Source organism: Zeus faber (genome assembly GCF_960531495.2).
Source record: "Zeus faber genome assembly, chromosome: 2".
Lineage (NCBI taxonomy): Eukaryota > Metazoa > Chordata > Actinopteri > Zeiformes > Zeidae > Zeus > Zeus faber.
The window spans coordinates 17,974,040-17,992,048 of record NC_137189.1 but is presented as its reverse complement, the minus strand read 5'-3'; the positions used below and the strand labels follow the sequence as shown (position 1 = coordinate 17,992,048).

General features: G+C 42.1%; 1 protein-coding gene across 1 annotated transcript; it reads right to left on the bottom strand.

Annotated features, from left to right (window-relative positions):
- Window positions 1-10,781: 10,781 nt before the first annotated feature.
- kcns3b (potassium voltage-gated channel, delayed-rectifier, subfamily S, member 3b) lies at window positions 10,782-12,284 on the bottom strand (the record flags this gene model as incomplete). The annotated part of the gene is made up of 1 exon (XM_080024355.1): window positions 10,782-12,284. One exon carries the CDS (start codon window positions 12,282-12,284, stop codon window positions 10,782-10,784), a length of 1,503 nt encoding a protein of 500 aa, XP_079880481.1.
- Window positions 12,285-18,009: the final 5,725 nt, after the last annotated feature.

The window sequence follows — 18,009 nt, the reverse complement described above, 5'->3', positions numbered from 1 at the left end:
ATACATATATATATATATATATATATATATATATATATATATATATTAACTGTATAAACTCTATATACTGTATATATATATATACGCAAGCAAAGACTTTTCATCCGATCTTCCCAAGTCGCCGTTTTGACAAAAAAAATATGTTCTAAATAACATAGTTTTGAGATGCAGACATTTTGACAGAATGGCCTCTACCCAGATAAAAATGAAAAAGGGCGTGTTCAGCCGAGTCAGGATAGTTTGACTGATCAGACAGGATTATCAGTCAATTATACAGTACAAGCTATACTTGAATGGGCTGTGAAGGTACGGGTGTTTCTGAAATGTAGACTTCCTTCTTCTCCAATTTATTTGTCATCTCAATATGAATGAGCACCCTCATCACACTATCCCCATTCTGTCACGCAAATTCTCCAAATAGCATGTCGATGAACCTGACGTCGAGAACCTCATCTGCAAGAGAACAGTTGCTCCAAACCCCTGAGCCAACAGTTTTAACCCGATTAGCATCCGGCCTCGCCCTGATACATGGGCAGGTCTGATGCACTCTGAATTGGCCATCCATCATACAGTCGTCAGCATGCGGCCTTCTCCCCTCCAAAGGGGAAGCAATGTGGTGGCCTAGCTGCTCCAAATCCATCCCTGTGATTCACTGTCTTGATTCACAATTTTCCCTGTTCGCTGCACGTCGCCTGTCTGTCCGTTCCACCTGCCCCGCATCCCCCCACCGGGGGCGTGATTGGGCTGTCATTGTGCTGCGCATCCAGGTGTGATGGAGTGTTGGCCTCCACGGGACTCCTGATTTGTTGAAATTGAGGATTCTTCAGCATTATAGCCCTATTGATAGATCCAGATCCGGGCGTGTAGCCAGCACTCCATTAGGGATATGAAGATGTACTAAGAGGGGGCACGGAGGGGCTTCAGCGATGTCCTGCCACCGCTTCTTCGATGCAGCGAGATTTGCTGCGGACTTGAACGCTAAGGTAGCAACTGAATAAGTGCCTGCCGGTACCGAGTGACCTACCACTGTTTCATTTTGCTATGCAGCTTACCTCACTGCCTGTCTCGAGGACAAAACGGATGGATGAAACAGAAAAGCGGCCTTATTAGGACTTCACGCCGGATTCAATTATCTCCCTTGTAATCGATCTCGTCTGATATCGGGGACATGCAACTGAGAAACGTATCTGAGCGTCAACCTCCACCTTACTGCGTGGCCTTTGGGTGGGTCTGGAGTGGGAACAGTGGCTGAAATGAGTTGCAGCTTCAAGCGATTGGTCATCACATCTAATTTTCTTCCTGTCCGATTCCAGTGAGGCCATTGTCGGTTTTCCTTAGAAAAATGCAAACAAAACCAGGGCTGAGGAGGGTCAGCGCCTCTTTGTCTTTATAGCTGGACGACTGCAATGCAACCTTCATGGGAATCCTTAATGGGAGCGTCCAAACGCCCAAACTAAATGGAAAGTGTGTCCTTAATGTTTTATTGTTGTTCTTGCAATAATGAAAGAAGACAAAGTCTACAGTCTGCTGTCATCCCGCCAATCCAGCCGCTGCTGATTGAAAATTCAAACTGCTGAGATGATTCCGTCAGCACGGAGGTCCTACAGCTGCTTTAAATGTTATTGAGATCACACTGTGTCAAAACTGATTACTGTCTGGGCCGTTGAGAGCGACCTTGTGCGATAAACAATAGGGCGGAACAAGCCGGCGTCAGCACAAGAGCAATCGAATGAAAAAATATGATTGGCAGGGAAAGCCAAGGCCCTTTCACACTCCTTCGCCTTCCTCTGCACGCGGCATAAGAGTTTGCTTCTCATCCCCGAGCAGATTGACATAGGAACGCCCCATTTCACGTGCCCAGTTAAAAAAATGAATTCCACAGAAATCGCATCTCAACCGAGCAATTTAGCCCTCACAGTTTGCTCAATTGTTCTGCTCCTGGTCCAGTGAGAGGGGTAGCGTCTCAGCGTTTCTGGAAACCCCTCCTGTGTCTCCCTAGGGCTTCCTATTTCAGCCCACCTCGCTTGTTGTGACTGGGTCGGCGTCTTGACTCCGTGGGTCTGATTGCAGAAAAACACGCTAGGCTTCTTTGACAGGGCAACATGATCCCAGCTCAGACCTGCGGCGAACAGGGCTCTTTTCAATTTTGTCGCACACGAGCCTGTATTTACCACAACAAGGCTGCGTTAAGCCGAAACGCCAATCAAAGTCCTCGGCTCAGGATCCAATGACGGAGCAACCTTGACTCTTAGCTCTGTGAATGTTTGGCTTTGGGGTGGGATTTTCCAATATTTCCAAACTGTCCTTCCTGGGCCTTAAGAATAACACGTAATGCAATGGCGTCTTTCCTTCACCTTGAAGGTCAGCGTACACTTTATGCAATCTGATTTTATTTCCAACCGCACTAATGGGACTGCATAAAAATCTTCTTTTAGCCGTGCTTTATTGTCCATTAGATCACCAGGAGCATTGTCCCCTGGTACCCTGGACACTGTGTAAATCAGGCCGGTGTTATTGTGTCCGAATGACTCCATATCCAGTCTATTATTTTAGCCTGTGCCGGACGGTTAAATTTGCGAGTCCCTCTGTGTGTTGTTAGAAAGCACGACGGCTCTGCAAATAGTTTCCTGTTTCTGCGCTGTCACTGTCTATTACACAGAGGAATTCCATCTCATCTCTGTGGATTGTTATTCTAAATCGAAATGCCTAGTCACGTCACTGCCTTCTTTTGAACATTCAGATACAATGTGTCCGCTTACGTTGTTTTGGCTTATGTTTACCACATAAATCTTTGCTGATAACGGTTATAAATAGGGCTGGAGTGCTACAGTATGTGCTGCTCTGAAAACACAATCTTCCAATCAAATTCCATCAAGTTTCTCTTCTCTAGTTTGAGTATAAAGTTTAAGTTTTATTTATTATTTCTTTCCTCGGGACACAATTCAAGGATGATTCCATTCCATTTTAATTATAACTGATTTATTTATGTTCATAACGTGCAGTGTAATGTATGAAGAGACTGCTTTTCATTGAAATTTAATTTTGCATTTTACATATTTAAAAAAAAGATTAAGGTTAAACTTACTTAAGCTTCAGTAGATGTAACTATTTAAAACAACGTACAACTTTTTTGTACAAAAGGATTTTTTGTGTTACAACTTAAGGAGCCCAATTGATATATTTCATAGTATATTGGTGGAAATATTACAAAGTGGGAAGAGATGTGGTTTAAAAGGGTTAAGTGTTGTGCCCCAGTTGCCAGTGACTCTCACTTCTATACATAACACACATAATATACAGCAAATGGTTAAGAAAAACACAACAGAGAAGCCAAGCCAAAAAGTATACATTCACTAAATAAGATATATAATATACAGTATTTACAATAGTAATACATACTATGTAGTTATAAGCTGTGCTTGAAGTGGTAAAAAAGCACAGGCACTCTTCAAAAAGACACACACACACACACACACACACACACACACACACACACACACACACACACACACACACACACACACACACACACACACACACACACACACACAGATAGACTGTAGCAATACAGTCTTTGTTTATTTATGTCAGTGTTGCAATATTAAATCAGAGCTGCTTTAGAAAGATTTTATGTGAAAATTTCACATGCCAATAAAACATGTGGAATTTAACATATACACCTTTTTTTTTATTATACAGGATATTAACCACAAATAACATTCAAACCTTCTCAGCAGTTAAGAGGCATGGTGTAGTAGTTTGCTTTGCCATGTTTTCACGTTACAGCACATGGGATCTTATCCATGAAACAAAGTCCCATTCCTGTACGATGCCAAATATATAGTGTCAAGTTCACAAACATAACACTATGACATCAATACAACACAATGAAATATTCTTCTTCTTTAATGAACAAGTGATGCATTTAAAGAGCTACACGCACTAGAGCCACTAAAATAATACTATGATAAGATAGGTAATACCTCTAACTTTTGTCGAAACTGCATTTTATGTCATGTTAAAATACGTTTTGTAACTTGTAAAAACTGCCAAACAAATACACATTTGCACAATGAAACACATTGAGCTCGCCGGTGTGGACTGCGACTTGAAATAACAGATTTTCGAGTTCCAAATGAATGCCGCATTAGATTAGTAATTTTAGTGGCTATCTATAATGGCTCAAATAATGGCGTGAGATTACCCTTTAAATAACAACAAGCCCGCCCAAGGGCACCGGATAACTGAGGGATAGTAGCGTACTCTGAGCAGCTACGGTAGAGTTACAATGTATTCATATTAACAGTTCCAATATAACTTAACAGAGGCTATAATGTATATCATACATAAATATAAATATTTATCTCTTCCATTATAACAGCTCACTGGAAGTATAAAATAGTCAGATCCGCTTGTCTGTGTGTGTGTTTGTGTGTGTGAGAGAGAGGGGGGGGGGCCTATTGGGGGCATAAAGGTCATAAGAGGGCATAAAAACCAAACTGCATAGTGTACCAAGAAGTGCCGTTACTCAGAAATAAATCACGGTACACCAGGAGAAAAGTTCTGGTACAACGTACTGGTAAGTACTGTTCCACTTCAAGCCCTGGTTGTATGTGTTGCATGTGACAGTTGGAAGGAGTTGAAATGTAATCTTTCAGAAGATTTATATGAGAATTGTGCTTAAACACAATGCGTTTGCATTTTGCAAACACACTAAACGTTAAAGGTACCACAGATCACTGTGGCATTAGTCATAGTGGAATGCATAATATCCATCAATCAAAGACCAATAATGTTAACAGAGGGTAATCAAAGTGATTCTAGGGAATCAATAGCGGCCCAGCCAATTACCCACTGAATAATGTCATCCAAGGCAGAGTGAGCCAAAATCTATTTCCATCGTTATGCTCCTTCCACTGGAGCGGCAGCGAGTGGCTTGAACACTAACACTCTGACACCGGAGCCGAATCAAGTGACCCAGGGAGCTCCAGCGCTCGCAGTGTCAAAAAAGAAATGTGCCCTTCTTATTCACTATACAACACAATACATCACTGTGTATTGTATTGTATTCTGTATTGATTGCTTTTACTTTTTCTTTTGTCAGATTTGACTTGAGTTGTATTGTGGTATCAGGGCAGAAAAAAAGAAAAGAAATAACCTCGTCGAAAGAGGCCACAGGAAACAAAATGGATCCAAAGGGGGTTACATCACTAGACATCAATCAACTTTATTGATTAACTTTTATATTGATTTATTTGTTTGTTTATTTATTTATTTATTTATTTGTTTGTTTGTTTGTTTGTGTGTGTATGTAAGTATGTATGTATGTATGTAAGTATGTATGAATGTATGTATGTATTTATTTATTGTTTATTGTTTGTTTATTAGGTTATTTCTTCATCAAATGTGGTATAAAAATAACAATGAATGATAGATAGCAAAAAGAAATCAACGTGACAAATAATACCTTGGAAAAGGAAAGAAACAAAACTAAATGAATAAATAAAAAAAATTCCTACTGATAGATGGATCAATCAGAGTGATTGGAAGAGAAACTATACGGATATTCCAAACTCAGTTTGTCTCTTTAAATGTCTCTCCCCATTCAGTTCTGAAGGATTTCACCCAACACGAGGCAACAGTGACGATATAAACAACATTCATATTAAACTTTACGAGCAGGTCGTAATCAGCCATTTGTTTGATGCCGTGCAGTTTGCTGCAAAGCGTGCCAGAAAATGATGCCATTTAGTATTAAATTGACAAAATCCCAATAAATCAACAGAATCACTCGACTATAAATTGGCTCGTGCAGATGTAAATGTGACCATCACACAAAAGAGTTGCAGAGTAGAGTTCAATGGATTTTAATTCAAACTGTTAATTGGGGCTTAATTAACGCGCACACGGTAACGTAAACGTGTTCTATTATACAAAAACTTGTGCAGTGAACAAGTAGTCCTTCCCACACTAGACGGGCAGGTTTATTTTATTTGTTACAGATTACCTAGCTGTGTCAAGCCAACTGCGCAAGCCTATTAATGTAGGCAGTAGTGAATTTTGTTTGTAATCTTTCGGTCTCATGTCACACAAACAAACAAAAATCTGTGTTTGTGCTTGGTGAACATTCGTGCAAAACCTTAAATTCTGCTCTTTGAGGATGCATACCTACTGTGCACCCCTTTCCAAATCCCGGAGCAGTGCTTTAGCGAGGACAGAGGCCAGCTTTCGTCCTCACATATCTGTCTCTCGGGGGCCCTATCCTCTCATCTGGAGTTTCTCTCCATCTCTCTCTCTCTCTCTCTCTCTCTCTCTCTCTCTCTCTCTCTCTTCCCTTCATCTGGGTCATTAGCAGGGCTCAGAGTTCTCTCTCCCTCCCTCTTTTATTGCCCCCATAAAACCTCGACTCTCTCTCTTTCTCACTCTCTCCGTTCGTTCCAGGCCTCCCCGGCATGGAGAAATAGCATCGCCCGTTCATCATCCCAGCTAAAAGGCGCCTTTGTCTCTTCCTGCGACATTTTTCATTGCTACCCCCCCCCCCCCGGATCGGTTCTCCCTCACCCTGCTCCGCGACTGGTTTAGGCGAAAACAGACGAATGAAACGTTGAGATCCACGCCGGGCTCTTAAAAGCCAGGCTTTTGAAAAGCCATTTTTTTCCCGACCAGTGTACCCCCATATGCCTGTCACAGGGGGAGGGGGAAGAAAAAAAGTTGAACGATGGCTGAAAAACGTCTCCGTCCCCTCGCGCTACAGTTATGTGAAAAATAACCGGGGTTCGGCACAACAGTAAGTTGCGTGACCCGCTCAAACGAACGAGTGTCGAATCTCTGTGGGCGGCTGGGGGATTGGGGGGGGATTCTGCTGGAGCTCAACCCACTCGGGACCGGTGGATTGCCCTCCAATAATTGCAGAGGGGGTTAGATTTTCCTGGCCACGACTTAAATTGGAGGACAATAGGCCGTAGCCATAGCCAAAGAGGCGGATTGCCTGAATGTCTAATTCCCCCGCCGGTCCATAATGAGGTAAGTCACACTGTGGTGTCTAAGGTGAGGTGAAGGTGAAACTGCTTCTCAGGGTGAGCACAGAAACTAATTTTTTGTTGTTTGCATAACACAGAAAACCAAGCGTCCAACTATTAGGGTCATTCTTTGTTGTTTTTGAGAGCAAATGGACCCAGGAAGGTGGAAGCCATTGATTTCACCCTTTATATCCACTTCCCGCCCGTGTGGCTCCAAGGGTGGAGGGAGTGGACATGTCGAAACAGTTAACACAGGAGTCTCGAAGGTGTAATACATTTCAAACCTTAATTCTCAAAGTTTAAGACCATAGGTATAACTGAACAAATATAGCGTTGTACCGAATTAAATGTGAAGCATGACTCCACGTATCCACATGACGCCACAAACTGAGCTAGAGTTAACTTTAAGAGGTTAAAGTTTACAGCACGTTTACACCAAATTAGGTGGTTAATTTGGCTGCAGCCACTGCAGTCAGCACTTTTCCGCGCAACGACGTGGAGGAGAAAACCCAACGCATGAACTGAAATTCAAAAGCCAATCCAAAGATATCCAAAGTATCCCTCTCATTAGGGTCATAAAAAGGAAAGGATTAGAGATATATCACGTAAGCATCCAAAAAAAGATCTTCCCCGCAAAAACCTAAAAACCCAACAGGACCTTTTTTTCCTTTCCACATACCATCCATCACTACGCTGACCTTTCACTATGGAGCTCTAAAGAACATCATGGCCGACCGACCAACCCGCCTTTACGGGCGCCTGAGGCTCGACGCCGGCGTAGAAATTCCTTTGTTCACCTGAAAAACAAATGTCAGGTTTACTTAAAGGTGGTGAATATGTCAGCCTCAGTCGATAAGAGGAATGTGTTGCCTTTTGTTTTAAACCCCGGCTGATTGTTCTGCGGAGGGAGGCCTTTTCTGCATCAATACACTGTCAGCACAAAGATATATGTTCTATTTGCCACGGGTAACTGGACACTTTGGAGAAAAATCCAACTGGGAAAACAGCGGAATGAGAGCATGATGACATGGGATGAGATGAGATGAGATGCGATGAGATGAGATGGGATGGGATGGAATGGACCGCGGTGATTTGAAAAAGAAGTGTGAACGTTTGGTTATTAGTTGTAGTAAAAAAAATGTTTTAATCCTTAGCAATTTAATGCACCGCTACATCCAATCAGTGGTGGATGGAGATGGGACTGGATCTGACCCGACCGGCTCCGGTGTCACAGCCAGCCAAGCGCTGGAGTTTGAACCGCAGGAGGTTCACAAACATCACGGAAAGTTCACGTTGTGTAGGAGTATAATCAAGAATATTCACTGAGGTGTGTTTGACAAAAAATATATCTAAAGTGGTTTTTTTATATATATTTGGCTATATTTCTGGTCTGTAGTTTTGGTTATTTCTATATATATATATATATATATATATATATAAATATATATATATTTTTTTTTCTCTTTTTTAAATTTCCTAAGACTGTTTTGCTTTTTTTTAATTGTCGGTACAGAAACGCACCAGCCCTCACCATCAAATTGTAGTTGGCGGAATGCACAGATTATAATCCTGAGATTCTGATTCTGTTTACAAATGAAATGTAATTGTCTATATTAGGTTCACTTTTCTTTTTCAACATTCAAATTGTATTTTTTTATCTTTAAATTGTAGGTTGGTATGAACTGTGCTGCTGCCACAAAAGAAAAAAGTCCAAAAAAAACCCCACATCCTTAATATGTCTTTATATCCGTTCTGTAATAGATATTTTGTACAAACAATATATTGCTCATATCGATATATTCATCATTGTTCTCAGTTTAATAGCAAAGCAATGACTAAATGTGACAAGAGACACAAAACTAAACAAACTATTTGAAAGTCAACGACTTTTTTATTGAGAAATTTGAACGACATGAGCACGTGACATCTATTCCATTCGGGAATTCATTATTGTTGGCAATAAACGGAATACTGAAATCTTCCACTTGCATCAGCAGAACGCCGGCCCGGGGGCGCCAGAGCTTGATGTAACGAGGAGGAACAAATAATATCAGTATCTATTAGAAAGCAAAGCCAAGGGCATCAGACTGCTGCCATCTTCCTTCGGTACAGATCGATGGATTTTGGCTGTTCACGATACATCCCCCTTTTTTTCCTGTCTGCACAACACACGATCCTGCGGACAAAAGTAGCGCTTACAACCTTTTATATTCTGAACTTTAATTTAGCAAATGTGACGGTGACTACCGTACGCCATGAATATCTTGTGTTGGGTGGAACCGTGGTTGAGCGTTTGCATTGTTTACCCTCCTGTGGCAGCTGACAGAGGTGAAAACCACAAAATGTAGATGAAGCAATATGGTAATGTTGCGATGTGGCACACACCTGACACGGGATGCCTGGCGATCGAAACTCATTTCATTGCATTAACAAATGATCGAGGTGTAGTGTAATGGGCTTATTTATTCAGGTAAGGCTCTCCGACTTGGGCCGTTTGTCTCGGCCAGATCCTTTTTTTTCTCGCTTTGGTGGAATGGGAACCATGCGTCTATTTAATGTACTTTTTTCCCCGACCAAACAAGAAATAAATAAATGTCTATTGTATCATTTGCACCACTTGGGTGGATAAAATAGAGTTGGGGATGGGTCATTTTTACACATAATGGACCATGTATGCAAGAAAAGGAAAAACCACTAGGACTTCAGTATTTTTTTCGTCGCTCATGCACAGGTTTTGGGTTCCTGCTGTGATTCACAAAGATTTCCCACTTCACTGTATCTCTCTCTCTCTCTCTCTCTCTCTCTCTCTCTCTCTCTCTCTCTCTCTCCTCAGACAACCGGTCAGCCAACCAGAAGATGACAACATTGGACAGGAAATCAATAGCTTTCAGGATAGAAAAAGGAGAAGAAAAAAAGTACAAGCGTACCAATCCAACACATAGTCTTCTTTTGCAGGAATGTCCCACACGAGTTTGGTTTTTGCATTCATTAAACCACCACTTCAGGAAATAAAATGGCAATGATTGATATTTTTTCAAGTAGAAACGGTAGATGAAGGGTTGTGTTGAATAGCACTCACAGAACTCTGGTGAGGCGTGTTTATTTTGACTTGTCCAGATGGATTTTATTTAATTTCTACACAGCTAATCCAGGCGATGACCATGACTCTTAGCATGCCGAAACGAGTGTCCAAAACGATCATAAACAGAACTAGTCTTTTTGTATCTCTTCTTAGTTTTTGTGAAAAAACAGATGCTATGACTAACTATATCACTACCTTCTAATATGCAATTCTTCTTGTTCTTCATGCAAAGTCAACTTTGAAATCGACAGGAACCTACGGGAACTGGCCATCTATCATTTTATGCACTGTCGATCTTTTCACCTTTCCATTTGCAAACGCACACCTTGTCTCACTCTTAGCAAGCAGACAAATTAAAACAGTTTTTCAAGACCTTGAAAATGATGGCCTACATGCATCATTGTAGTTTTCTCGGGCAAGAAAGGGATATTTAGACCTCTGGGCAAGGTTCAAATTATACAGTTTGACCTTTGAATGAATTTCTATAGATGCACCCTTGTTAAAATAAAAATAACTAAACCCATGGCCCCGGTTTTTCCATGTCATATTGCAAAAGGAAGACGGTGCAGAAGTGGTGGTCAATGATGGGAGAGTTTTGCCCTGAGAGGCACTAAGTGCTTTTCAGTGTAGTGCACTTGCAACGGAGCAACGTCCAATATGGCAGCGAAGTGGCAGGAATCTCATTTTCTTGCCCCATTTTTAAAAGTGTCGTTATCGTACACCTCCTCGATGTCCTGGAGACTGGATGCATCCGTTTCATCCCCCACGCTGCTCATGCTGGTCCTGAAGGCCAAGCCTCCTATAAAGGGGTACATGCTGTGGGTGTACAGGTCTCTGATGTTGTAGTAAGGCAGGTCCGGGTCTTGTCTTTTCTCCTGACTCAGACACTGACTCTCTATGACTTTGTTTCTTTGATAGTATTTTGAGAATTTATTGAATATGATGGTGATGGGAAGGGCCACCACCAACAGACCGCACACAATACAGAGTGTGGCCACAATTTTGCCCGCCAATGTCACCGGGCAGGTGTCACCATACCCTACAGTGGTCATGGTGATGGTGGCCCACCACCAGCCAACTGGGATAGTCCCCAACTCCGTGTCCGTCTCCTCCTTCTCAGCAAAATAGATGAGAGCAGAAAATATGGATATACCCACAGAGAGAAATAGAAGAAGCAAGCCCACCTCTTGGTAGCTGTGGCGTACAGTGGCGCCCAGTGCTCGCAGCCCAATAGAGTGGCGTGCCAGCTTCAGGATGCGGAAAACCCTCATCAGACGGAGAACCTGCACCACTTTACCCATGTTCTCCAGGTCCTCGTTCTCCTCTCCATTCTCATCATCCACGTTCTCAAATGCTAACGTGGCATAAAATGGCAAGATGGAGGCGACGTCGATAATGTTCAAGGGACTCCCGAGGAACTTTAACATGGAAGGTGCTACGATTAGTCTGATGATGAATTCGGCCGAGAAACAGATTATGCATATCACCTCCAGCACAGCGAGGATAGGGTCTTCCATGGGTCGCTCGTTCTCGTCCACACGCTGGAACTCCGGCATGCTGTGGATGCACATGGCAACGATAGAGATCAACACCATGCTGAGGGAAGCCACAGCGATGACCTTGGAGGCGCATGAGTGGCCCGGGTCTTCCAGCCTCAGCCACACGTAGCTTCTCAGCTCCGCACACCAGGCGCCCTCGAACTTGGCCAGGTCTTTATCCAGGGCAGAGAGCTCCTCAAAGGAGGAGTCTAAGCTTGGCTTTTGCTGGTCATCGCTCCGGACGTCCCACTCTCCGTCCTCGATGTACTCCTTCCTCTCCTGGTACCAGTTGGCGCAGCACGAGCTGATGTAGACCTCCTGAATGCCCCAGTATTCAATCTCCTGGCTGAAGGAGAAGACGCACAGCTCCTCCATCATGTGGATGCGTCCCGTGCGGTAGAAATTGAGCACGCAGAGGAAGACCCGCGGGTTCCGGTCAAAGTAGTACTCCCTGTCGGCCACACTGTAGTCATCGCAGAACTCGAGGATGGCTGCCTCACTCTGACACTGCAGCAGACGGGCCAGCCGCGTGCGGGGAAAGCGCAGGAGGGTGTCCTGGTCCACATCGTGCCGCACCCCACCCACGTTGAGGTGGACCTGGTCCTCCTCAGTCCCACGCCGTTGGAGGATTTGCCCGTACCCCATGGTGCTGAGTATAGAGAGAGATGATCATTCGAACTGAAGCGGTGTGGCAGTGAATGTATGGACCACACATGGATATATTAGACAGAAATAGAGGCAAAAGAATTTCATTCCGCAAATACACAATTGTGCATAGTAATTGAATATGGGGCTGTGATCGTATTTACATTTGACTGTGTTGTTTGTGAAATGCATTAGCGTTCTAAAGAAAAATCAATGAAGCAAAGGAAATGCTTTCTGTGTGGCGAGAGGGAAGAAGTCCCGAGGCACTGCCACCTCTACAAAGGAGAATTATCACTACCAGAATCAAATTACAGGGTGAGCTGTCTAACTTAGAGGGAATGAGTGACAACAAGTTGAAACCGAACCCAGCCATTGTTCCACGCAATTACTAAAACAATGGCCTGGTTCCGAAAATGGGAGTAGGGTTTCTTTTTCAGAGTGAAATTTTAAAATAAACTGTTGTAAATTGTGCAAGTTCAATTATGAGCGAGCCCAGTAAGTAGTAGTAAACATGTAGTACTTTTATGCTGAGCAGTTGTTTTATCTTAAATCATAATAGTAAAGTTACAACAATGTTATCTCATCTCATCCCATCCCATCCCATTTTATATTATTTTATCTTACCTTGATCTGTTGCATTTGTTTCCATTAAAATACGTTTTATTTCTTCGGAGGGATCCACTTTTTACATTCTTCTAAAGGACCGCTGACAGCTTCTGTGTTTGGGGAGGTCTCAGGGTGATGCTGAGGTGCCGCCGCTTTCTGACACTGTGTGTGTGTGAGCTCTGCTGGGCGTATGTGTCCAACTCTCACAGGGAGGAGCTAGAAATAAAGAGATGCGAAGGGGACGGAACTGAGAGAAAAAATGGAAACTGGTTCTCCGGTGAAAGTAAAAAGAAAATAACATTATTATTATTATTATTATTATTATTATTATTATTATTATTATTATTATTATTATTATTATTATTATTATTATTATTAACAAATCAAATTACAAATTATTAATAACAAATCAATAGAAAAAAAATTATATTAAATAGAAGATGATTATTCCCATTTTAGTAAAAGTAAAATACGATAAGCGCGCACATTTCAAATGCTATACATTTCAAATGCATGCTGTAGATATACTGCCCAGTGAAAAAAAATCATTGAATTCAAGTCATTGGATCAACTTGAAAAAAATTGCTTACATTTGTAAAAAACGATATATGTCTAAGTGTCTAGGTCTCAACTTGAAGCGCATTTTAAGAAGAACCACCAGAGAAAACAAAAAAATATATATGTTATAGGTTCAGCAGGTTTTGTTCTATTGTTTTTATTCAGATTTCTATTATTATTTTTGTCCTTGGCATTTTTCGGGCTAAAAATGTCTTTCCCACGATAACTGACGACCCCACGGACATGATTGAGGTCTTGTTACAACCGGGATGTCTCAGAAATCTCGTGGTTCAAGTTTGATCCCCTTCAATCTACATTTGGGGCACACATTTGTGAAAAACCATTGAAAATTTACCAGAAGTTGTAGAACATTTGCACATTGTTGATATGCCAAGGTTCTACAACTTTGAGATGAGTTTGTGGAGTAAGGCGCTTTGTGACAGCATCATCCAATTCGTAATAGATGTGCAGGTTTTAGCTCTGGGGGGATATTTGCATCTATGCATGGCATAGACTCTCACGTCGGTCTGTGGTTTGACATTTTATCTCTTTCGCCCTTTTAATAAATAAATGCATACTGTTCGCATCTAACCGCATTTAGATGCGGTGTTGTGTCCCTCCTTATTTTGCGGCATTCAAGCGAGTCGTAACATACAGACTGTAGGAGCCGATGATACGCTCCATGGGACAGGGAAAATTGTAACTCCTGTTAGTAGTAATTCTAGATATATGATGCTAAGAAGTCATATTTCAGCTTTTGAGAGTACAGCTCTATTCCCACACTCCCCATGGTGAGTTATAACAACCCTTCAAGCACCGGTTTATAGCCAAACGTAAAAGTTTGAAAAAGGAGGAGGCATTTAAGAGTGGCGACAGGGAAGAGAATAATATGGGAAAACACCCGTCTGTGAAGGCGGTTGCAAAAATGTATATTAGTTCTTCCATAGTAAGTTAAATTCCTAAGTAATGGTAGTCTACAATAAATGTTATATCTCATAGTCATAGCCAGATTTCTTGCCATTATAACATACGATTTTATTCCATTACAGAGCATAAATTTGGTTATATGTCATGTTGAATTGAATAATTTGATTATATGGCATCTTGAATTGTAGGTAGTTATGACATTAATATTAATATATTCTAGTGGAATTATTTGTCACTATGTGTAATCACAAATTTGTCAAAAAAGGGTATAGTGTTTCCCATCACAGACACGGCAAAAACACAAAACAAACACCATAGAAATTCCAGAAATGTTTACTCCTGCATATACTAACGTCTATAATTAACTCCATATCTCAGCGTACATTTGTATTAGCCCTTATAAATTAAGCCAAATTCCAAATTAAAGGTAATCAAATACAGTATAAACAAAATACTTCATAGTCAAAAGGAAATGAGTGTATAAGGTGTATTCCATGACAGACAATTTAGCTGTCTTTCTGAATTGTAGGTTGTTATCACAGTAAGTATAAAAAAGTAACATGTATTTATTATGTTTGTGTTATGAAATAATTGTATTGTTTGTGTGTTTTCGTGTTCCAGATGCCATAGAGAAGCCGAAAGTTTCATGCCAGGGTCCCACTGTCGGCGATGGGGCTTCTATGCCCTTGGAGTTTGTGGGCATGTCAGCTCAAAATCGACTAGCTGTTGTGGGCGCACCAAACATTTAAAACCTCTCTCTCCTCCCATATATAATATACATTATGTAGATGGATGGTGCCGTGTGTACTTTTTTAAAATTAAAATGGCGGAGCCGTTTTTCTAAGCAAAATAAAAAAACTCGAAAAAGTGGCGTGAATAATCTTACCATCTGTCCCTTAAAATAAAGAATTTTAGAAATCCTTGATGGAGAAACATAAAATAATGTGTTCCTTATTTTATCAATAGCTTAAGGGATGTTTTTAATTGAAAAAAAAAGCCTAATCATGTGTCCATTTTCCATCAGTGCCATTGAGAGCGTATCTTCCCTCCTATTGGCTCTCGCTGCTCATTTGCATAAAGTTGAAACCTGCTCAACTTTCCTTGTCGCCGTGAAGCTGTCAGCTCGTCATCGGTCGTGGCTCCTCCCACTGCAGCTGGCTGAAGTCTGATGGGCCCCCTGCCAGCTGGGTTCGAGTCCTGGCGGCTTGCGCCTGGTGCTCTCTGGCATGCTGCAACCTGACAGGGCTGTGGAGAGCACTGCCTTCCGGGATGCCTGGGAGGCTGCTTACCATTGTGGTTGTGTGTTGGAATGCAGGGGGCGGCTGTCGGCCTTTGCTCCCGCTTGCGGGGCTTCTCTGCGGCAGGTGCCCCGGGTGCTGGGGTAGCAGAGGGCCTGCATATCTGGCGACCTGCTGGGGTCAGTGGGAGGAGGGGGGGTTTATAGGTGTGCACCTCAGGGGTGCAAGGTCCTGGTCTCGCATGCTCCGGAACTGGGTTAAGCTCCTTGGGGCCGTGCGTGGGTGTTGCTCCATGGGCTTCCGGCTTTCCTGAGGCCGTGGGGTGTCTGTACGGCTGTGGGACTCAGGGGTGGCTTCAGGGCCTTTTCTGCTGCTTAGAGGCGCTACGATATAATACCCACCTTATACTCCAGGTACATGTTGTTGTTTGTTTCTATGTTTATGTTTTTCCATGTACATGTTGTTGTTTTGTTCTATATGTATTTGTTTCCTGTGGTGATTCTCCCCCTCTTGGAGTCTTGATTAGTTGTTTATAGACGAAAACATGGTAAAATAGTTCTCCAAAGAAAGGGATTGGTTGTGGATCTATATAACAAAAAGCTGTGCTCTTGTCATCCTACATGTCATCGACAGGACAGAGTTATTGCAGCAGTTCTTGATGATTAAAGAATGAATAAAGAGTTGCATTGCAGGTTGAGAACTTGAACTCCACTTGCAGACTAACTCTGTCCTAGATGCAATGGCATACTCTGTGTTGTACGCCCAGCATGCGGACAGCAGAGGTAAAAAAAAAAGAAAATTCGTTGCACCCTGTCTCTTTGCGGTGCATGGCGGTGTGACCCCAGCATAAGACAATAAAGAAGCAGTGGGCAGAACGTCCACTGTTCATGGATCCGCCGCACTCACAGACAAGATGAATAACATGTGAATTTGTGGCAGTTCTGACATACCGCTGTCAAAGTTTGATCCAGATCTGTCAATTATTGTGTAATAATTTAGTAAAAAAATATATTTGTTGTCATTGCAGCAATGTGCACGCATGCGCAAATGACAGCGGACACAAGTCACACATGATTACATTGCTGTCTAGTGATCACCTGTCACCAAGATGGCGGCACGTGCAGATGTTACCGACTGTGGGAATCTCTGCCCACAGGTATAGTGCGGGTTTAGGGAGGGAAGCGGAGTCTTTCTGGGTTGCCATCATGATGAGAGTTTTTATTATAAAACTGAAAAAAATGGCTCGCTGGCCAAAATGATGAATAAAAATCAATAATTGGTTGGGCGCAGGAGGAATGACGTTCCAGTCTGGCTCCTGGTCGGCTGACGAGTCCGTGCACCGATCCCGCTCTGCAAGACAAACAAACATTAAGAAAGCCGACTTGGGGCAGCTGGGCGGTCGCTGGATGGAAGCTCTGCTGCGATCTGCAGCTGCGATTTAACCACGCCCCTTGGTCGGCCACACTAATGTCAGAACTTTGTGGACGTCTGGATCTGACGAACCCCCAGACAAAATTAATAACATATGTATTCTAGACAGTTCCCACATGTAATAAATAAAATACTTGTGTTCCCAAAAATGGATTAATAACCATGATAAATAATGGTGATCACAATATTGACTAAAATAATCATGATTATCATTTTAGCCATAATCACGCAGCCCTACTTCAGAATGATGACCGCCATTAGTTGCGGCATCGGAAACCCACCCACAGCCGCAAACATCGCCCGATCATAGAATTACACTGTAACCAGGCCGGAACAAATGAACTTCTGCAGTCACAAAACACACCAAAACAGAGAGCCAAAGCACACTTATCCATTAAACTTTAACAAAGGGCCGACTACCCTGGACTTGTATTGCTGCCTGCAGTCATATTTATTGTTATTATTATTATTATTATTGTTATTATTATTGCCATTTTTATACAGTTAAAGTCCTGGTAAGGATCTATTTTGCACAATAGTGCAGTTTAAAAAATAATAGTCTGCAGTAAAGAGAGTGGAATATGTTAATATATAAAAATATGTAATACAAGTAACTCTGGGTAGCTGGTGTGGTGGGAACCCTAACCCTAACCCATTATTCCAAAACCCAAATAGTCCGAAAAATGGACGACACCCTAACCCTAACCTTTATACCTAAACGTAACCATCTCTAACATTATACCTAAACTTAACCATCTCTAACATTATACCCAAACTTAACCATCTCTAACCTGATACCTAAACTTAACCATCTATAACCTTATACCTAAACTTAACCATCTCCCACATTATACCTAAACTTGACCATTTCTAACCTTATATGTAAACTTAACCATCTCTAACCTTAAACCTAAAATTAACTATTTCTAACCCTATACCTAAACTTAACTATCTCTAACCCGACA